The sequence below is a fragment of the Chionomys nivalis genome, chromosome 21 (genome assembly GCF_950005125.1).
Source record: "Chionomys nivalis chromosome 21, mChiNiv1.1, whole genome shotgun sequence".
Lineage (NCBI taxonomy): Eukaryota > Metazoa > Chordata > Mammalia > Rodentia > Cricetidae > Chionomys > Chionomys nivalis.
In genome coordinates, this window is record NC_080106.1 from 21069305 (window position 1) to 21092830 (window position 23526).

At 45.1% G+C, this 23526-nt stretch overlaps 1 protein-coding gene across 1 annotated transcript; it reads right to left on the reverse strand.

The window, feature by feature from the left end:
- Positions 1-208: 208 nt before the first annotated feature.
- Tmem231 (transmembrane protein 231) lies at positions 209-23526 on the reverse strand. Its single transcript, XM_057753766.1, has 7 exons — positions 23365-23526; positions 23094-23263; positions 7617-7745; positions 6902-7045; positions 4758-4839; positions 2670-2775; positions 209-2314 (listed from the first exon to the last, which is right to left on the reverse strand). Exons 1-7 carry the CDS (start codon positions 23501-23503, stop codon positions 2137-2139), a joined length of 948 nt encoding a protein of 315 aa, XP_057609749.1. The 5' UTR covers positions 23504-23526; the 3' UTR covers positions 209-2136.

Sequence of the window (23526 nt, forward strand, 5' to 3'; positions counted from 1 at the left end):
GTCCTGTGGACGCCAAAGAAAACCCTCCTTTACTTGGGGTTGGTCGAGCAGGCTTTTGCTAAATACCTAACAAAAGCTCCAGGGTCTTCAGGCAGAACATTGTCAGTGCACGGCTGTGGAAAAATCAATCATGTGCAGCCTGTCCCTCCCTATTTCCCCCTGCCCAAGGCCCCCGCCCATCAGAAGCCACAGGAAACTTCTTTTCCAGACATTTTAATCAGAAACTTACAAAACATCATTGAGTTCTCTATACAAATTTTGCACAGAATAGTTTAGTATAATGCAGAGTAGTCTATATCTTTGGTCATCTTTCTGAATCTTATCTTTTCTTCCATACAATATATTCTGATCTCACACCTCCTCCATCTCCTTATTTTATTGAGATGAGGTCTCAAGTATCCCAGGCTGGGTTCTAACTCAAGGATGGTCTTGAATTTCTGATCCTTCTGCCTCCGCCTACCGGGTGCTGGGATTAGACTTGTATCACCATGACGTTTTTATATGATGCTGGAAATGGCACCCAGGGCTCTGTGCACACCAGGCAAGCACTCTTCCAACTGAGCTACATCCTAACCCTCTCATAACCTTTGTGAGGTTGAAATCAGAGACCATTTTCCATTTACATCTCCAGGAAAAAAAACAAAACAAAGCAAAAAAACCCCAGGCACATAAACAGCTGCACAGGTGAAGTGAGAAACCAGTGCTAGGGAATTTTTCTGCTTGAAAACTTCAGAATAGCTTTGTTTTCAAAACTCTTATTTTGCTCAGTCTGCCAGAATGCTGCTCTGGAAATCAGAACCGAGACTCCAAGGTAAACCAGGACATAAACCTGGGAGCGTGTTTGGGGTGAGACAGGAGGCCTGGGCGGTAGGGTAGGTATGTCCTTCCAGGGCTAATGGCACGGTGGAGTCATAAACAGAGCCGCCTGTCCTTTAAGACTGCACACTTGCTCAGCACATGAATGAGGCCAAATAACAACTTTCTGTGCAAAGTAGAAGCGTGTTCTGGCCATGTTCCTTTTAGATATGCCTTTAGATGAGAAGGCTGCCTGGCTGGGCTGCTAGTCCCTCTGTCAGATGCTCCGCTTAGCCTCCTCTTTACTTGCTGCTCCTCCTGCTTCCCCAAAGCCTCCCCTCTGCTGAGTACCCTGCTCCTTAGTCAACAGAACTGCAAGCAACTGAGTTTTCAGCTCAGCCTTCAAATAAACCCTGCGGTTGTCAGGCAATGGAAGCCAAGACCACCAACTACCCCTCTGCCACCCATATCCTTTCAGAAAGGGGGAAGGTCATCAAAGAGGAATGGCAAGTGGCCAGACTGTTGGGTGAGGGCCAGAGAGAAAGAACCTGTTGTTAGAAGCCTGATGTCCTTCCCTGCTGCTGGGGTTGAGGGGGGGGCGGGCGAATGAAACAGCACTTCTGACTTCAGCCGCCATCCTGGGGGCACAGACAGAAGACAAGAAACAGGGCATAGAGCCAGCCACTGTAGGGCAGGAACAGAGGGCTGTTGAGCTGAGCTGCTGACAGACCCCATCTATTAGCCCGAGGGCAGGTGTCTGGTCCTCCTGCCCTTAAGTTACCCAACTGCACATGCCTGTTTCTGGGACTCTTGTATTTAGGCTTTGCCCTGCCCCCTTCAGTTCTCCAGTCAAAGGCTTCAGTTCTGGAAATCAAAGTTCTGAATGGGCATTGTGTAGATACTAGGAGTGGAAAGTACTAGAGACTTGCATATTTCTCGTGAGAGTCACGAAGAAGCTAAAAAGTAGCTTATACTGGGGGACGAGTGCACACGGAATTCCAGTTCAAAAGAGGTAAAGTCTTTGACCAGATTCTTTCAAAGATGCATGAGCTGACTGCAATTTTCTCTTGAAATCCAAGACCAAAGCATAAACAAAAAACAAAACCAAACAAAAATCATAGCCTCTCGTAACCCTGTAATCCTTTCCACAAACTTGGTCTTGTGGATTTCCTGGGTGCTTTAAAGGCACAGGAATTGTGGAGTGTAAGGTCAGGAGAACCGGTCTTTGTCTCTGAGAGGAAACCATGCAAGCCTCAAAGTGTCCAGCAGGCTCTTTGCAGAAAGGTTATAAAATGACAGTTCCCAGAAGACAGGGCTGTCCTGGTCCCTGATGGGGTCTTCTCAGGATAAGTGCTCTTTACCCAACTCTCCCTGGGGCACGGCTACAGGAATGGAGGTCACTACTTGGTTCTGAAACACGAAGATTTTGATTTTTTCAAATACCCAGATGAAGATGAGCAGGATGCTGACATACTGAACCCAGGCAAACTTAATCATTTCCCAGAAGCCTGGCTGGTAAGTACAAAATGTTAAGGAGGCAAAGGCCACACATAAGAAATAGTTACCCCCAAAGTTCAGGTCAGATGGGAAATAGAAAGAATATTTCAAATACTCTTACGATAAAATGGATAACCAGAGATTATTAATCTATAAATATGGATAATCCTGACCCAGAAGAATTGCTAAGAAAGAAGCAGGAACAGGAAATGGATTTTTCCTTCCTGTGGGAACAGCAGTCATTTGTGTGGGGGCTACAGCGCAGCAGCAATTTCCTGTCTTGTGAACCCCACATCTGTTCCTACTTGGGATAGCTAAGGAACCCTTCCTTCCTTAGTGGGACAGAGCCAGCACGGGCTGGCGAGCATAAAGGATATGAAATGACTTCCACAGGATACCGGACGACAGCGTCAATTATAAAAGGTGCTTCGGCAGCCCTGCCCACCAGCCAGATGGGGCTGGGGTCACTCAGGACAGTGGTAACTGCAACACAAACATTAATCATTAATCCAAAATATAAGTAGTCTTTGAATACAGGGGGATATTCTGCATTCCAAAATGCAAAGAAATAAAAAGAGCAATTGAGTGCAAAGTTGCTTACACATTATTTAAAATACCTGTCAAAATACTTCGGCTACGATATGTCAAAACCTAGCAAAGGATTGCTGTGGTCTGCATTGCTGAAGAGCTAACTGAAGAAATTCTATGTTTCTAGAAAAAGTAGCAATTGAAGTGGTATAGTGTGTAGGGGAAATATTTTTATTACATAGTTAAATAAATAAGAATTTGTATCCCAAAGTGTTCCTCTTCTATTTCTTTTTTTTTAAGATTTATTTATTTATTATGTATACAACATTCTGCCTCCATGTATGCCCGCACGCCAGAGGGTGCCAGATCTCATTATATATGGTTGTGAGCCACCATGTGGTTGCTGGTAATTGAACTCAGGACCTTTGGAAGAGCAGCCAGTGCTCTTAACCACTGAGCCATCTCTCCGGCCTCTTCCTCTTCTATTTATAAGACTTATCTGTGGGTGTGTCTGTGTGTGATCTGTAGAGGCCGGATGTGTTGGATCCCCTGGAGTTGGTGTTACAGGCAGTTGTGAGCTGCCTGACATGGCTACTGGGAACCCCAGTAATGTGGAAAAGTAGCAAAATTTTTTCTTTTCATTTCTTTTCTTTTTTCTTTCTTTCTTTCTTTTTTCTTTGACATGGTTTCTCTGTGTAGCCCTGGCTGTCCTGAAACTCTGTACCAGGCTGGCCTCAAACTCAGAGATCCACCTGCCTCTGCCTCCCAAGTGTTGGGATTAAAGGCGTGTGCCACTACCATCCTGCCAGTGGCAAGCACCCTTAACTGCTGATCCATTTCACCAGTCACGTTTCCTTTAAATATGTTTATTTATTGTGTGTGTGTGTGTGTGTGTGTGTGTGTGTGTGTGTGTGTGTGTAGCTGTAGCAGCTCTCTCCCTCCACCACGTGAGTCCCAGTTATAGAATTTGGATCATCAGGCTTAACTGAAAATGCTCTTACCCACTGAGCCATCCCACTGGCTTCTTTCTTTATCTTTTCCTTTTCTTTTTCTTTTCGACAGAGTCTCTGTAACTCAAGCTGGCCTCCTACTGGCTACATTGCCAAGGATGACCTTGAACTTCTGGTACTTCTGTCCTGCCTGCTGAGGGCTGGGGGGCAAGTGTGTGTGCTGCTATGCTTTAGGCTTTATGTGGTACTGGCGCCTGAACCCAGGGTATTGTACACACTAGGCAGGAGCTCTCAGCCTCCAAAAATGATAGTCGTATGAAACTATTTATATATGGACAAAGAGCGAATGAATAAAGAGGAAAAGAGTTGATTTTCAGGCCAGTGGTTGTCAGATTTATTCAGAAATGCTGGAGTTGCGAGCCTTCCACATGGGCAATATCTGTGGGTGTCCTCTGTAATGTCTTGCTGCCAAGAAACAGTTTGATGCCTTTAGTGAAAATGCTAGGCCACCAACCAGCCTGGTGTGCTACGTCAAGCATGGGGATGCTCCTCCAGGGAACAAACACTATCTGTAGTCAGGCTACAGATGTGGGCTGCCTGACACATGTCATCCACAGCTGTCTGGAAACTGAGGACAGTAAATTGTCACTGGGTTTTTTTTAATAGGTGTGCTATGAGGGCTAAATCAATTAGGCTTAAATACACACTAATAAGAGAAAACCAGCCAGGCCAGTGATGGGATTAAATAAGGAGAGTGATCAATCACTAGCCTTCTGGGCTACAGGAGAGGTGGCACGTGGGAAGGGATGTGGCTTTGAAGACAGGACACAAAGGACAAGTTCTGGCAAGCCCATCCACCTCCCATCACAGAGCCGCCACTGGGTCTGTGATTGTCATCATGAAAAGCATTCCAGTTGTCTGTTTTCATGGACCCACAACCTGGGAAGTCTGAGGGCAGTGGCCCAGTGGCCTCTACTGGTAACTCACCGTTCCTCTCCTGATAGGCGGCAACAATGCGGGTGAGGTCGTAGTCATGGGCAAAAGGACTAGTGCCATTGATCACAGACACCTGGGGCAAGGAAAGAGGACAAACTATGAGCACTCCCATCCCCCTCTTCTTTCCACCCTGCTGCACACTAAGGCTCAATCCTGGAGACCACCTGAGGCCCAGACACCACACGCTTATTCTTGGGACCCAATGTTTCAGTACTCAGTTTTATTTTTCTTATTTATAGTTGGGGGGGGTACAGGTGCCCATGGAGCCAGGGGCATTGGATCCCCCTGGAGTTAGAGTTACAGGTGGTTATAAGCAACCGGATGCAGGTGCTGGGAACTGAAATTCTCTCCAGCCCTCTTTCGGTGAGCTTTTTTTTCTTTTCTCCAGGGATGAACAAATTCTTTTACGGTGACAGAAATCAGGGTTGATGTCCACCTCCCACAGGTCTCATCACACACACACACACACACACACACACACACACACAGCAAAAGGCAGGGGCCTTTTGTGGGTTCAAAGAAGAGCAGAAGGGCCCATGCGTGTGGCCGGATGCAGCAAGGGGAATGAGGGAAGGACAAGAGGCCGCAGAGCTGGGAGACGGCTAAAGGTTTTTTCCATGGGTCTAGGTTGTTTTTTATATAAATATAACACTTTTCCTCCCCTTTTTGTTCTAGGAAAACAACTACGCTAACTGTGTAGCTTTAAGTTTGTCCCCTCCACCCCTGGTCCTGTTGGCGTGTGCCATGGCCATAGGGCTCTTGAACAGACACTGCTCAGGGCTGGCCAGTCAGGAAGCCACTACGGTGACTGAAAAACATGACTTAAATAAACTTCTTTTTTATTTCTGTTTGAGATGAGGCGTTGTTCATTTACACTATGGAGATTTAAAATGTGACATACAAGCCTCTCTCTCTCTCTTTTTATTTCTGTTTGAGATGGGGTGTTGCTCAGTTACCCAGGCTAGTCTTTTTAATTCCTGGCTTCAAGCGATACTTCCACCTCAGTGTTCCAAGCAGGGAACAACTAGACCAGGCATGCCACCACACCCAATCTGTAAACTTTCTCACTCTGGGCTGGCATATGTCACCTGCTCAGTAAGTGGTGACTCGTATTTTTTAAAAATGTATTTACATAGGCATTTTACAAGATCATTTGGAAGATGTGACGGTCAGTCTTGATGGTCAAATTGTTTGGCCTGAGCAACACTTGGGAGTTTAGCAGAGCACACCTCTGGGTGTAAAACATTTCCAGAGAAGTCTAAGACATGAGGGCTCAGACATGATCAACAGTTTGGCCTGCCAATGGAATCAATTGCGAACAGACATTGGGTGGTTTGGGGAGTGGAGCTCCTGAAGGTGGGGCCTGGTTGGAGGAAGCAAGGCCCTAGGAACTTGTCTTCAGGGGCTGCATCTTGCTCTGGCCCCTGTCTGCTCTACTCTGCTTCCTGCTGGTCATAGAGTGAGCTCTTTTGTCCCCTCTCCCACCATACCGGACTAAAACCTCTGAAACTGTGAGCAAAATCAATCTTCTGCTTTAGGTTGCTTTTTCAGGTGTTTGGTCACAGAAAATGATAAACTAACACAGATACATTTGGAATATGTGTACCTGAAAACAGCAGTTCAGTTCCTCAATAAAACATTTCCCCTTTTAGGGTATAAACCAAGGTATGTCTTTTATATATATTATTTAAATTATTATTTTTTATGTGCGTGTGTGTTTTGTCTGCATGTGTTTCTGTGTGCTTTGTGTGTGAAGCACCTAAGGGGGCCAGAAGAGAGTGTTGGATCCACTAGAGATGGAATTACAAGCAATGGTAAGCTTCCACCTGGGTGCTGGACATCAATCTCGGGTCCTCTGGAAGAACAATGCTCCTAACCACTGAGCCAGCACTCCAACTCCCTTTCTACATTTTGAAAGAATCCAAGATGGGGCTGGAGAGAAGAAAGTTCAGCAGTTAAGAGCACTGTTTGCTCTTCCAGAGAACCTGGGCTTGGATCCAACACTGCACATCTGTGGTGCACATACACACATTCTTCAAAGATCTAAATACTATTTCTAAGCTTGAATTTCTCTTCCTTCAAAGGATATGGTAAACATGGAAATGAAGGAGCTAGACCACAAGAAGCATCCTTACATTGTATCTGATATCCAGGCCTCGGTAGTTCAGTGGCTGCTTCTGCTGCAGCCTCAGGTCACCATTGACATACAACTGTGACCCGGGAACAGCAAAGGAGGACTGAAGAAACGCCATGCTCTGCATCACGAAGGTTGACATCCTCTGAAACCATAGAAAGATGTCACTGTCCAGTCTGAGGAGCCTGGGGGTTTCACCAGCCACCACCTGTCTGCAGCTGAAGCTGACAGGCCTGGCATACCTGGGCTAGTCCACCGAGGAACCTTTCTGCCCAGAACCCTCTTAATTAACCCCTATTAATAGTTAATCAGATGATGTTAGGAATCTTTGCTCCAGTCTCATTCCCCCATTTCAAAACCCACCCTTCTTAGAAAGCCCATCAAGGGTTGGCTCCTCCCCCAGAGCTACTCAAGACCGCGCCTACAGGGTGTTTAAGACCTGGCACCTAGATCCCTGGCATAATTTCTCTCCTGCTTTCTTCCCCCAAAAACCACCCAAGGGTGCTTTGCTCATTAAATCTGGACTTTTAATTCTGCCTGATCTGACTTACTGCATCAACAGAGAGACTTAATATCGGGGTACTGAAACCTTTCAAAATAATTTAATATTCAATTTGCCTATGTTAAGTCCCCAACAATATTCCATAAGAGCCATTTGTGGTGTGGTTGTCCCCAGAAAGGAGGAAAAGGAGAGGACTCAGAGAGGACTGACTCACATGCAGTTGGTAAGAGAAGGTCAGCATAAGCTGCACCCCGAAAACATGCTCCGTGGCTCGCAGGGGAAGTTCCAGTTTAAAGTGTAGCACGTCCATTTTCCCGTCCCGGTTCCTGTCTTCTTCTCTGGTCTACAGAAGCCAAAGGAAAATTTACTTTTTTAAGAATTGTTATATGTTGGCAGGTGGTGGCGCACACCTTTAATCCCAGCACTCGGGAGGCAGAGGCAGGCAGATCTCTGAGTTCGAGGCCAGCCTGGTCTACAGAATGAGTTCCAAGACAGAGCTACACAGAGAAATCCTGTCTCAAAAAACAAACAAACAAGCATTTTTTAATTTATTTATGTATATGTGTGTCTGTGAATATGAATATGCACATGTGTGTGTGTCGCTGGATGCCCTAGAGCCTGAGTTAAAGGTGATTGTGAGCTTCCTGATGAAGGTGCTGGAACTTAACTCAGGTCTTCTGCAAGAACAGTCTGTACTCTTAATCATGGAGTCATGTCTCCAGCCCTCAGAGATTTATTTTTCCTCCCCCTCCCTCCCTCCCTCCCTCCCTCCCTCCCTCCCTCCCTCCCTCCCTCCCTCCCTCCCTCCCATTCCTTTTGTTCTTCCTCTAGAGTGCTAAAGATTGAACCTAGGACCTGCTATATGTTAGGCAAGTGCTTTACCACTAAGTCAGCTTGTTTATATGGAAAAGCAAAATCTAATTCTAACCCCCGTGCATTTAGCAAGCAAACTCTACAGAAATCCACCTAGCTCTATTTATATACTCCTTTAAGATTTATCTTTAGGCCGGGCGGTGGTGGCGCACGCCTTTAATCCCAGCACTCGGGAGGCAGAGGCAGGTGAATCTCTGTGAGTTCGAGGCCAGCCTGATCTAGAAGAGCTAGTTCCAGGACCGGAACCAAAAAAAAAAAAAAAAAAAAAAAAAAAAAAAAAAAAAAAAGCTACAGAGAAACCCTGTCTCGAAAATAAAAAAAAAAAAGATTTATCTTTATTTTATGGTTATAAATGTTTGCCTGGCCGGGCGATGGTGGCGCACGCCTTTAATCCCAGCACTTGGGAGGCAGAGGCAGGCGGATCTCTGTGAGTTCGAGACCAGCCTGGTCTACAGAGCTAGTTCCAGGACAGGCTCCAAAGCCACAGAGAAACCCTGTCTCGAAAAAAACCAAAAAAATAAAAAATAAAAAAAAATAAATGTTTGCCTGCACATTTGTGCACTAAGTGTATGCCTAGTACACACAATGGCCAGAAGGGCACTTTGGGAAGATGCCCTGAAAGTGTTGTTACAGACGCCATGTAAGTGCTGGGAACTGAACCCAGGTCCTCTGCAAGAGCAGCCAATGCTCTTCACCCCCGAGCCATCACTCCAGCCCCTATTTGTACATCCTCAAACCACAAGGACCTTCGCTTCAGATCCTCGAGGTTCAGCTATCTAACTCATTATTCACATTAACGCTCTACACCTTGTGCTTTTTTTTTTTTTTAGCATCAATCAATAAAATAAAAAGGGAGCTGAGTAAGATCAATAAGATACTGAGACCACAAGTGTTTGACAAAACTCAGGAGAGCATAAGAAAAGTCACGGCCTAGAAATCCTCCACGGCAGTTAAAAATAAGTCACTAGCCGATCCCGCCAGTCTCAGCGGCATCACAGCGGCCAGCAGAAAGGGCAGCACTGAAATGTAGCCCCTCTGCCAGGGGTTCTTGACACGCTTCTACGCTTTGAAGCTAAACTCATTCATTTTGTTTCCCATCAATACCACTCTGTGAAGAAGAGTTTTTGTTTCTCTGGTAAGCAGGGTTGGGGTCAAGATTGCTGCTTTCCAAGCCCTGCAGTGATTTCTTGCCCTCAGGGCAACAGTGTCCTTTTCTTAGGCTTGGTACTATCTACTGTCCTTGTCTAGTTCGCCATCTTCCAGGGGGAGGAGGCAACTGTGCTACCAGGGCTGCTGATAGAGTCACGGAGGCACTTAGGTACCAGTCAAGGTGCATGGGATGGGAGAGCGGCTGCCAGGGCTTCTGTGAGTAACTTCTGCTGCAATAAGGAAGACAGCCGCGCTAGTTCAGGTTTCTTTCTTTTTTTTTTTCTTTTTTTTTTTTTTTTTTTTTTTGGTTTTTCGAGACAGGGTTTCTCTGTAGCTACGGAGCCTGTCCTGGAACTAGCTCTTGTAGACCAGGCTGGTCTCGAACTCACAAAGATCCGCCTGTCTCTGCCTCCCAAGTGCTGGGATTAAAGGCGTGCGCCACCACCGCCCGGCCTAGTTCAGGTTTCTATTGCTGTGAAGAGACACCTTGACCACGGCTACTCTTATAAAGGAAAACATTAATTGGGTCTGACTTACAGTTCATAGGTTTAGTCCATTGTCATCATGGGGGCAAGCATGGTAGCATGCAGGCAGACAAGGTGCTAGAGAAGGAGCTGAGAGGTCTCCATCCAGATCTGCAGGCAGCAGGAAGTGAACTGCCACACTGGACATGGTGTGAACATGTGAGACCTCAAACCTGCCCCCAGTGACCACTTCTTCCAACAAAGCCATACCTACTCCAACAAGGCCACATCCTATGGGCCTATGGGGACCAATTTATTTAAACCACTACATACAATAAGAGCATATACCTATGATCCTAGCACTTGAAAGGTGGAGAGGAGGTTATCCTCGGCTACATAGCAAGTTTGAGGCCAGCCTAGGCTACAATACCCCATATGCATTAAGCCTGAGGAGTTCGAAGAGGAAAAACAAGTCAACTGCCTGATTAAAGTGAGCTTGATTTTGGGCTGGGTGCCCCTGGGACTAGCTGGTCTACCTGCTTCTCCCTAAGGGGAGATTTTAGAGAGCAGCCCCTGTTAGCCTCTTAAGGTCCCTTTTATGGGAGAGATAAAGCGTTACAGGGATGACCGAGTTGGCTGTTAATACATTGTTAGAGAAACTGTAGTGAGCCGGGCGGTGGTGGCGCACGCCTTTACTCCCAGCACTCAGGAAACAGAGGCAGGCGGATCTCTATGAGTTTGACGTCAGGTTGGTGTACAAAGTACGTTTCAGGACAGCCAGGGCTGTTATACAGAGAAACCCTACCTTGAAGAAACAAAACAAAACAGAACAACAACAAAAATGAGCTGGTGAGATGTCTCAGTGGTTAAGAGCACTGGCTGCTCTTCCAGAGGTCCTGAGTTCAATTCCCAGCAACCACATAGTAGTTCACGACCATCTATAGTGGGATCTGATGCACTATTTTGGTATAAAGATGTACAGGTAGATAGAGCATTCATATACATAAAAGATGAATGAAATTTATGCCCTGGCAATGCTGAAGCCTGCATGGATAGCCCATATACGCAGTTCTGTTGAGCTTATCCATATTGGGTTTCATGGTCTAAGTTGATGAGGATGACTGACAGGTCTCTTCCTCAAGAGGGCACCACATCTCATTACAGATGGTTGTGAGCCACCTCGTGGTTGCTGGGAATTGAACTCAGGACCTTCAGAAGAGCAGGTAGTGCTATTAACTGCTGAGCAATTTCTCCAGAGCCTTATACATTAAATAGATCTTTATAAAAGAGAAAAAGTTCAAAGATACAGAGAAACCCTGTCTCAAAAAACCAAAAAAAAAAAAAAAAAAAAAAAAAAAGAGGAAAGAAGAAACCTTAGCTTGGGCAAACAGCAACTTGTTTAACTATTTAATTACAAACCGAAATCTTGCTGGGCGGTGGTGGCGCACGCCTTTAATCCCAGCACTTGGGAGGCAGAGGCAGGTGGATCTCTGTGAGTTCGAGACCAGCCTGGTCTACAAGAGCTAGTTCCAGGACAGGCTCCAAAAAACCACAGAGAAACCCTGTCTCGAAAAACCAAAAAAAAAAATCTGGACAGGGTTTCTCTGTGTAACATCCTTGCCTGTCCTAGAACTTGCTCAGTAGATCAGGTTGGTCTTGAATTCACAGAGATCTGCCTGCCTCTGTCTCTTGAATGCTGGGATTAAAGGTGTACGCCACCACCACCCAGAGGAATTTATTCTTAACTGTCCTAACTGCAAATGGAAACCTGTTTTGGTCTCACAGGAGGTGGAGAGTTAATTCATCAATTAAGAGCACCGTGTGCTGCTCTTCCAGAGAACGAGAGTTTGGTTCCCAGCACTCGCACTAGGGGCCTCACAACCACCTGTAACTCTAGGTCCAGGGAATCCAATGCCCTCTTGTCTCCATAGGTACTTAAACCCACGTGCATGTATCCACATAGGTGTGCACGCACGCGCGCGCACACACACACACACACACAGAAAACAAAATCAAAATCAAAACATCCCCAAAAAACAAAACCCCAAAGATGCTGGGCAGGAAACATCATTTCGCATGAAAGTAGCGTTCTACTGGGAAGACCAAATAAATAAAAGCCAAATGAATACATAACGGCACCAGGTAATTGCCCAATGACACAAAGAAAAGTGAAGTAGGTTAAAATGGGAGAATTGAGAGGGTAAAAATGAACAAAAATGGGAAGTTGTGGTGACATCTTGTTTGTGCTTTAACAAATAAAGTTTGCCTGAAGATCAGAGTGTGGAGTTCGCCACACTGGTTAGCCATAGAGACCAGGCAGTGATGGCATACACCTTTAACCCCAGCACTGGAGAAACAGAGGCAGATGGATCTCACAAGAGACAGGAGCTCAAGGTATTCAGTCTGAGGATTCATGGAAACAGGATCTTGCTCCCGTTGGTTTAAGGATTCAGTAGAGGTTAAAAAAAAAAAAAAAAAAAAAAAGTCCTTCTAGTGCCTGGCTCCTTTACTTCTCTGATCTTTCAGCCTTTACCATGACATCTGACCCAGGTTTTTATTAATAAGACCAATTAGAATTCGTGTGCAGGAAGTGTTTGGGATGATCTACCTTGCTGGTGCCCGGGCAGTAGAAGCTCTAGGACATCTGGGGCACGGGTGGAGGGTGACCCAGGCTAACCAAGGGTCTGTGTACTGACTGTAGGTGGCATCAGGGCACCTGGACAGTGAGAAAGGCTGAGGAAGAAGAGGTTCCTTGCATATGAATGAGTCAAAGTTGACTTCCAAAGACATACTTCTGCCAGCAAGGCTTCACCTTTTAAAGGCTCTACAACCTTCCCAAACAACGCCAACAACTGGGCACTGTTGGGGAATATTATTTTAAGGTGTGTTACTCTTGTTTATGCTGCATTTGTTTAACTCTGTGAAGCTGTGAGTCTTTGCTTGTCTAAAACACCTGATGATAATCTATTAAAGAGTTGAACGGCCAATAGCGAGGAAGGAGAAGGATGGGTGGGGCTGGCAGGCAGAGAGGATAGATAGCTGGAGAAATCTGAGAAGAAGGAGGAGCAAGAGAACAAGGAGAGGAGGACTTCAGGAGCCAGTCAGCCACAGACTGAGTGTGGAAGAAAGATAGACAGAAGAAAAGGAAAAAAGTAGTCAGGATAGTTTAAGTTAAGAAAACCTGGCAAGAAACAAATTAAAAAAAAAAGCTGGGAATTTATAAGAAAGAATAAGCCTCCATGTGTGTGACTTATTTGGGAGCTGGATAGTGCACCCCCAAAAAGAGCCAAAAGGAATTAAGCGTAAAGAATCAAAAAAGTAAACCAACAACTACTGTGCACCAAGTGTTCAAACATGAGCCTAAGGAGGACATACCATGTTCAAACCCTGACAGTGACTGACACAATGATAAAAGTAGTCATTCAGGAGGGCTGGAGAGACGGCTCAGCTGTTAAAGCACTGGCTGCTCTTCCAGAGGACCCAAGTTCAGTTCCCAGCATCCACATGGAGGCTCACAACCATCCGTAATCCAGTCCCAGGGGATCCATTGCGGGCTTCTGGGGACATAGCATATACACGGTACAGACATACATGTGGGCAAAACATCCACACACATAAACTAAATATATTTTTAATTTTTTAAAGAGTAGGCATGAATGAGTTAATACCTCAACAATAATTTTAGTTCAGGGGCTGGAGAGATGGCTCAGAGGTTAAGAGCATTGCTTGCTCTTCCAAAGATCCTGAGTTCAATTCCCAGCAACCACATGGTGGCTCACAACCATCTGTAATGGGGTCTGGTGCCCTCTTCTGGCCTGCAGGCAGACACACAGACAGAATATTGTATATATAATAAATAAAAAAAATAAAAAAATAAAAAAAATAAAAAAATAATTTTAGTTCAGTTCCTAAAATCTGACTGGTATCTAGTTAAGAAAATTCATAAATCACACCATTCTTTTATGAAACATGTAAAATTTGGAACTTTAAAAATTATATTTATGGGGTTGGAGAGATGGCTCAGAGGTTAAGAGCACTGCCTACTCTTTCAAAGGTCCTGAGTTCAATTCCCAGCAACCACATGGTGGCTCACAACCATCTGTAATGAGGTCTGGTGCCCTCTTCTGGCCTTCAGGCAAACACGCAGACAGAATATTGTATACATAATAAATAAATAAATAAATAAATAAATAAATAAATTTTTTTTTTTTTTTTTTTTTTTGGTTTTTCGAGACAGGGTTTCTCTGTAGCTTTTGGAGCCTGTCCTGGAACTCCCTTTGTAGACCAGGCTGGCCTCGAACTCACAGAGATCCGCCTGCCTCTGCCTCCCAAGTGCTGGGATTAAAGGCGTGCGCCACCACCGCCCGGCAATAAATATTTTTTTAAAAAATTATATTTATGGGGCTGGAGAGATGGCTCAGTGGTTAAGAGCACTGGCTGCTCTTCCAGAGGACCTGAGTTCAATTCCCAGCATCCACATGACATGGCAGCTTACAGTAACTCCAGTTCCAGAGGATCTGGCATCCTCATACTGACATATATGCACATAAAATAAAAATAAATAAAGTTTAAAGATTACATTTGTGTGTGTGTGCGTGTGTGTGTGTGTGTGAGGCACATAAGCAGAAGTCAGAGGACACTTACACAACAGTTCTCTCCTTCTACCATGTGGGTGCCAGGGATGAAACACGAGTTATCGGGCTTGGTGGTGAGCACCTTTCCCTGCTTGGCCACTTAACTGGCTCAGTTTGTGTGTGTATGTGTGTGTGTGTGTGTGGTGTGAGATAAGATTTTATTTATTTATTTATTTATTTATTTATTTATTTATTTATTATGTAGTGTTCTGCCTGCATGTAACCCTGAAGGCCAGAAGAGGGCACCAGATCTCATTACAGATGATAGTAGGCTACAATGTGGTTGCTGGGAATTGAACTTGGGACCTCTGGAAGAGCAGCCAGTGAGTGCTCTTAATCTCTGAGCCATCTCTCCAGCCCCCAGTTTTTGTGGTTTTTAAAAGCACTCATATACATAAAATAAATCTAAAATTAAGGAAAAAAAAAGGATGGGTGGGGATAGCACATACATGTTTAATCTCAGCACTCGGGATGTAGAGGCAGGTGGATCTCTGTGAGTTAGAGGCCAGACAGTTCTACAAAGCAAGTTGCAGGATAGCCAGGACTACATAGAGAATCCCTGTGTTGAAAAAAACAAAACAAGACCCCAAAAAACAACGCCCCTATCCCAAAAAAACAGACTTTAAAATGTTAAAAAACAAAACAAAACAAAACAAAAAACCAGGGGGATTTGAGACGCTGTGAGCTGCCTAGAGCAGAATCAAGGCTGTGACTGCTGAACAGTTTCCCAAATTAGCAACTACAAAGCCAACTCCCAATGTTGGTCAAACCTTGCCCTAAAAACCAGGCTTCCAACTGGGAGGTGGTGGCTCAGGCCTTTAATCCCAGGACTCAGGATCCACCACCCAGAGGCAGCTGGATCTCTGTGCGTTTGAGGCCAGCTGGTTTACAGAGTTCCAGGACAGCCAGGGCTGTTACACAGAAAACTCTGTCTCAAAAAACTAAAAACAACTATGCTATGACTTCCTTGACTCCTTGGACAGTTTTTCAGACATGGTGAAGGGTGAAGCCAGCCTAGGTCTATGTTCAGAGCAAAAGTATTTTGCTGAATAGGATTGAGCATATAAAATGTCGATTTTTTTTTTTTTATTTTGGATTGTATCTTGCTATGTATTGATACCCAGACTTGCTTGTTGAACTTCTGATCCTCCTGTCCAGCCTTGTGAGTGGTGGACAGTACAGCCATGCACCATTAGGCTCAGCTGGACACCGGTCAAACGAAACCCAGGGCAAATTACCCCTCCTGTGTCTACGTCTTCATATGGAAAATGACAGCATGGCCTCTACCTCACAGGATTACTGTGAGAATAAAGGTTATATATATTGTTTTCAAACTTAGTAGTTAACATTTACTGTTCATTACAAGCCAAACACTGTAGAAAGGACGTTAGATATGCTATCTAACAATAAAGTGCTTATCCTGTGTACAGGTTCATAGGGTAGGAAGATAAGCCTTAGCAAGTCAATAGGAGTTTTACCACCATCACTTGTGTCCACGTCGCTAGGCTACTGTCTGTCTGCTTTTTTTTTAAAAACATTTAACAGCTTTTTAAAAATTTTATACATTTTTTATTTATATTTATTGAGCTCTACATTTTTCTCTGCTCTCCTCCCTGTCTCTCCCCTCCCCTCTTCAGTCCTCCCGCAAGGTCCCCATGCTCCCAATTTACTCAGGAGATCTTGTCTTTTTCTACTTTCTACTTCTCATGTAGTTAGATCTATGTGAGTCTCTCTTAGGGTCCACACTGTTGTCTAAGTTCTCTGGGATTGTGGTTTGTAGGCTGGCTTTCTTTGCTTTATGTTTAAAACCACCTATGAGTGAGTATATGTGATAATTGTCTTTCTGTGTCTGGGTTACCTCACTCAAAATAATGTTTTCTAGCTCCATCCATTTTTCTGCAAAATTCAAGCTGTTGTTACTTTTTTCTGCTGTGTAGTACTCCATTGTGTAAATGTGCCACATTTTCCTTATCCATTCTTCGGTCGAGGGGCCTGCTTTATGAACACTGGAGACACAATTCACATCCTATAAAACCTACTCTTTTTTCTTTTAAATATTTATTTATTATGTATACAATGTTCTGTCTGTGTGTATACAATGTTCTGTCTGTGTTCTGTCTTCAGACCAGAAGAGGGCGCCAGACCTCATTATAGATGGTTGTGAGCCACCACGTGGTTGCTGGGAAATGAACTCTGCACCCTTAGGAAGAGCAGGCAATGCTCTTAACTGCTGAGCCATCTCTCCAGCCCAAAACCTATTCTTTAAAAAATAAAAGAAGGGGGCTGGAGAGGTGGCTCGGCAGTTAAGAGCACTGACTGCTTTCAGAGGACATGGGTTCAATTCTAGCACCCACAGGGCAGCTCACAACCATCTGTAATTTTAAGATCTTGCCATCCTCACACAGACATACATGTATGCAAAACACCAATGCACATAAAATAAAATAGATTATAAAAAATAACAAAAGGTGGGCTGAAGATTTAGTTAGTTGAGTTTTGGTTGAGCATGCATGAAGCCCTGGGCTCAGTTCTCAGCACCATATAAGGCAGGTGTGGTGAGGTGCTTGTAATCCCAGAATACAGGAGGTAGACACACGAGGACCAGAAGTTCCAAGCTGATCTGGGCTATATGAGGCCTTGTCTCAAAATAATAATGATAAAAATATATATACTGTATGAGCAGTGTCCTGCTGGGCACGGCAGGGTATGCCTGTATCATCAGCTATTAATGACGCTGTGTCAGGAGGACCATAAGTTCAGCAAACCAGCCTGGACATCAATACACACAGACCAAGACACCTCAAAAAAATTCATGTCTGTGTCTTATATACTTAATCCTACCCAGTGAAATGCATGTCATTACACATCACATGTATGCACATATATGACTGGGAGATGGTGCAGTGGCTGTGAAAGCATGCAGAACTGAGTTTGGAAAACAGCATCCATGTAGAAAGCTGCGTGTGTGCCTGTACACCCATCGCTGCAGGAAGAGAAGACCAGAGGCTCTCTTGGGGCTTACTGACCATCGGTCTATGTCCAGGTTCGGAATTAAACCCCATCTCAAGGGAATCACATAGAGAGTGATTAAGTGGAACACCCACATCTTCCTCGGGTCTCTGTGCATGTGCACGGGTGTGCACACCTGATTACATATATGTGAATATGCCCTACATAGACCACATAACTCCCATGCACGCACACGTGTGCACACACACACACACACACAAACACACATGCACACATACACACACAAAATATGTAACAGTGAGATTCGCCTGCCTCTGGCTCTTGAGGGCTGGGATTAAAGGCTTGCACCACAACTGCTAGGTGGATTTTTTAAATTGACATTTTCTGGATTTGTTTGTTTGTTTTTTATTGACATTTCCAAGATTTTTTTCTTTAAAACTATTTTGTAGAGTGTCCGCTAATTTCTTCTTTGGTACTTAGAGTCTTTAATTTATTTAAAATATTTATTTTATTTTTCTTTATGTGTATGTGAATATGTGTGTGTGTGTGTGTGTGTGTCTGCATAGGAATGATAATTCCTGCAGAGGCCAAAAGAGTGCATCAGATCTCCTGAAACTGAAATTAGGGTTGGTTGTTAACACCTAAGATGGGTGCTGGGAACTGAACTCAGGTTCTCTGCAAAATCAGCAAGCACTTCCAACCACTGAAGCCATCTCTCCAGTACCAGTGATTAATTTGTAAGTACAACTTGAAGGCATTCCCAAGCCAAGCACTCAGCCAGAAAGGAAGCAGGTAATTTTCCGAACAATCATAAATAAGAGATGAGAGAGTTGGGGGTGGGAGGGGACTGCAGGGGTTAAACAGCCATGGCTTAACTTAACTGCCTTTTCCAGAGGACCAGGGTTTGATTCCCAGTATCTACATGGTGGCTTACAACTCTCTGTAACTCCAGCTCCAGGGATCCAACACCCTGGTTTAGCCTCCGTGGACACTGCATCCAACGGTACACAGCCATATATGCAGGCAAAACAAAACAGCCATACACATAAAAAATAACCTTTAAAATTTGCTTTAAAAGAGAGATTTAGGAAAAGGAGTTGTGTTTTACTTTTTTTAAGGCAGGGTCTCACTTTAGCTCTGCCTGAACTGTAACTTGCTGTGTAGCCCATAAACTCATAATGATCCTCATACTTTAGCCTACCAAGTGTATTACAGATATGAGCCACCACATCTAGTGTGTTTTTGGAGTGTGTGTGTGTGTGCGCGTGCGCGCGCATAAGGGATTGAACCCAGGGGCTTACACTTGTACTCTACCACTGAACAACATCTGTAGTCTAAGGCCTCTGTTTTACAGCTGTGAAAAATATCCAGGCTGGGGCTATAGCTCAGTGGTAAAGTGCTTGCCTAGCACCGTAAGGCCTTAGGGTAGAGCCCATCTTTCCAAACAAACAAAACAAAATGAACGCAGCACATCTCTCCAGCACTAAAGAGAACTGGTCTTGGCTCCTTCAATTTGGAACTAGACTTCAGTGCCAGAAGCGGAGGAAGATGAGGACCGGCGCTCTCAAGGGAAGGCTTCTGGTTCTAGAGATAAGACGCCAACTCCAGCCCAGTGAGCTACCAGCCAGTCGTAGTGAATGAGTTAGGAAAAAGAGAGAAAGCACGAAGCCCAATATTTATCCTGCTCTGGTGATCACTTTAACTTTCCACCAGTTTTTAGACTCAAGTATCAAGAAGTACATAAGAGAACAACGGAAACGTAAAGAGAAGAAAGAAAAAGAAAGAAAAAACCTTCCCCCAAAATTTAAGACATAAACACACTATGTTTGCCAGGCGTGGTAGCACTTGCCTGAAAGCCCAGCACTTGAAGATCATCAGTCTGAGGACAGCCTAGGCCTACACAGTGAGTTAGTTTGATCCTGTCTCAAAAACAGACTAACATCAACTGACAAACAAGCAAAATATCACTGTTAGAGTAAACCTAGGATGAATTTTGTTTAGAGTTATATATAAGCTTGTATTGACTCCAGGGCCTCACACATAGGCAGGCATTCTCCAGTGAGCTACTCTTATAGTTTGGAGAAAAAACTGTTTTCACCGGGCTGTGGTGGCGAACGCTTTTAATCCCAGTGCTTGAAAGGCAGAGGCAGGCAGATCTCTGTGAGTTTGAGACCAGCCTGGTCTACAGAGTGAACGCTTTAATCCCAGTGCTTGAAAGGCAGAGGCAGGCAGATCTCTGTGAGTTTGAGACCAGCCTGGTCTACAGAGTGAGTTCCAGGACAGGGCCCAAAACTACACAGAGAAAACCTGTCTTGAAAAAAAAAATTGTTTTCACTCTTTTTTTCTCTTAAGTGTGGAACTGAATCCATCCAGGGACTGCACAGGAAACACAGGTCTGCCTCTGCCCTGGCCACAACCACTTGTTCCTCTCTAGGGCATCAGAGCACAGGTTCTCAACCTGTGGGTTGCGACCCCTTGGTGTCACATCAGATATCTACAGTACCACTCATAACAGTAGCTAATTTAGTTATGAAGTAGCAACGAAAGTAATTTTATGTTTGAGGGTCGCCGCAACATGAGGGACTCTATTAAAAGGGTCACAGCGTTAGGAAGGTCGAGAACCACTGCAGTAGAGGCTCAAGACTAACAATGAGGTCAGGTGTAGTGGACCTTGCTCAATCAAGTACTTAGTAAGAGAAGGCAGGAGGATCACCAGTTCACGGCCAACCTGGGCTACACTGCAAAGCCCTGCCTTAGGGATCAATGATTGAATGGAGGGCTGGGAGTGGGCAGAACGCTTGTCTAGCCATTCTGAAACCCCAGGTTGGCTCGCCAGAACCACAGTAAGTAAATAAGTAGTAAAACCAGGCATGGTGGCCAATGACTGCAATCCCAGCACTGGGCAGGCACAGGTAAGCACAGGAGTTCGAAGTCTTTAAGGTCATCCTCAGCTACAGACCCAGTTCCAAGCCACCTTGGGCTACAAGTCACACAGTCTCAAAAAAACAAAAACAAAAACAAAAAACCCAAACAAACAAACCAAAACCAAAACAAAACAAAAAACCAAAGGGGGTGGTGCTGGTGGCATGAGACTTAATCATTTAAAGAATAAAGGAGGGGGCTGGAGAGATGGCTCAGAGGTTAAGAGCGCTGGCTGCTCTTCCAAAGGTCCTGAGTTCAATTCCCAGCAACCACATGGTGGCTCACAACCATCTGTAATGAGATCTGGTGCCCTCTTCTGGTGTGCAGACATTCATGCAGACAGGAAAAAAAAAAGAATAAAGGAGTTCAGTGGTGTTACAAAAAAAATCCACATGATTTCCAAAGCAAAAACTTTTACCCATTACCTGATAAGTGCACTTAGAAACGCTGGTTAAATACCATTTGTTTGGGTGCACCTCCATTTCTGTTGCAAGTGTTCTCTACTGACTCCCCGAGGAAAGCTGGAGCCTGAGCACCCCTCTTCCCACCAGCCCCTCTCACACACACTCCTCTCTCTTCCCTTCAGTTGGGCTAGACCCATACTTTGGTCAGTCATTATTCCGGGTGGGAACCAGGACTATGCAAGTCCTGTTTACAATGCTGACTGCATTTCCTTCCTTGCTTTTTCTTATGCTTTATTTCCCTGCAATTAACAATTATTTTATTGGGGGGCTGGAGAGATGGCTCAGTGGTTAAGAGCACGGACTATTCTTCCAGAGGACCTGGGTTCATTTCCCAGCACCCACATGGCAGCTCACAACTGTCTGAAGATCTAGTTCCAGGGGATCTGACACCTTCATACCAATGCACATAAAATAAAGTTAAATAAGCCATAAAAATAAAAAAAAAAACAATTATTTTATTGCTTGCCTCATTTTCTTTGTGCGCATAAAATTTCAACAGAAAGCTTCTGCTGACATTGAAAGGTGTATGACTTAAGTCTGGTCATGCCAAGCAGTCCAGCTTCTTGGGGGGCTGAAGTGGACTTATTGCTGCAGGCAATGCAACAATAACCCATCTTGAAAAGAATACAAAAGGTATAAGATTTAGTCAAAATTTTGTTATTCAAATATTAATTCTAATAGTGAAAAAACTGGGGCAAATTAATAAGAAAAAAAAAAACAAAGAGTAAGGGTGGGTAGTGAGATAGCTCAGTAGTGGAAGACCCTTGCAGCCAACCCTGAAAATCTGAGCTGGACCACTGAGACAGTGGAAAAAGAAAGCTGACTCCTCCCGACTTCACATGCCAGGGTCATTGTTTGAGACAGAATGGGTTTGTGCTTGCTGCATAGCCCAGGGAAGGGGGCAATCCTCCTGCCTCAGCTGGGATGATAAGCGTAGGTTAGAAACAGACAAAATTTTACCAACAAATAACGATTAAGTTTATCACTGCCCATGTCATTAAATAATCTATAGGCCTTAAAACTAATAAGGTTGGTTAACAAGTAGATACATTACCAACCACAGTGAAGCTTTCCTTTTCGTCATGTATAAACCTGTACCTCTTTGCTATCTCACAATGAGCCGACAGGTTGTGAGATGGATATATATATATCCATCCATGGAAAATAAATATATATATATATGGAAAAATTAAAGAGCAAAGTATTCTGGTAAGATAAGTCAAAGAGTTTGTGTATGGCTATTCTCATGACCAACAAGACTTTAATATTTTAAAGTTCTTATTTAGCTGTTGGTGGAAAAGTGAAATTCCCCCCCATCAGCTACACAAGTTAGCCTTACAGGGTTAATAACAGTGTCGGAAAGGATCCACGTCTGAAAGTAGGAAAGCCAGATGTCCCATGCGTCCAAAGGAAAGTATTTTCGGGATACGAACGGAAAGGGATGACTGTAAGGAAGCATTTGACTTATGCGAAAGTAAACATTAACCGGCAGACAGTAAAATGCTTGCTTCAGTTTCACGGAAGACAGCTGCACTATGGGGCTGGGGGGCTGAGCCCATTCCTGACAGGCGTGGCTTCCCCACAGCATGAGCCGAGAACTCAACCAACCAGCGCTTGCCCCACCCCTACCACCCAGGTCCAGTCTGCATAAATATGCTGGCACTTTCTGTATTTGATGGAGTTTACAGAACTCGGCCTTCAAGTTCCTGAAGGGGCTTTCACTGCCACCTTCCCATTCAGAAGAGAGCAGCACCAGAGACAGGCTGCGCCCTGGCATCCGCGCTCTTGTCAGACAAACACACCGACTGCATGACTGACTTTCTGGGGATACCTGGATCAGCTAAGTAAAACACAAGTATTATCTAGAAAGTTAAACATGCGAAGGCCAAAGAGACTGTTTCCAACCGCTGTGGCTCCTTGAGATCCAAGCTGTGAGGCTGGCTGGGAGTGTGGCTCAGTGGTAAAGTGGAGACGCACAGTCCTGGGTTTGATTCCCAGCACCTCATAAACTCGAGCACAGCGTAGCATAACTGAAATCCCAACACTGGGAAGGTGATGGCCAGAGGATCAGATGCTGAAGGTCGCTTTTGGCTATATAATTTAAGACCAGACTGGGATACATGAGCCCTCTCTCCACCCCCAAAATAGACCCAACCTGGGATCCCTGGAACTCGCCCCATCTTGTCCCCCAAAGCCCCCGGCGGGAACCACGCACCGACACGAGCGGGATGCGCAAGTGAACTCCCTGCAGCCGGTTGAAGGTGGGGAACGTGCTCCAGGCGAGGAAGGCTCCGGGTTCGGGTCCCAGCAGGGCTACGAGCAGCACTTGGTGCTGGAAGCGCACGCTCGGCTGCTCCTCGTAGCTGCTCCGCTTCAGCCAAAACCCTGAGGGAGACAAGGCGGGTTGGGGAGCCAGGTTTAGAGGGCCGGCCTGGGCCAGCGGGCCGCGCCGATTCATGTGTCTCTTCAAGCCCGGGCAGGCTCACCGTGGGTCCGGAAGGCCACCAGCAGAGGGGGGATGTAGGTGAGCGCGGTGGCCAGCAGCAGGAAGAGAGCGGCCTTGGAGCAGAGCCCCGCACGGTAGCCGCGCTCGGCCGGATGGGAGAAGAGCTGGTACAGCGCCATGAGCACAGGGCCGCAGCGCCGAG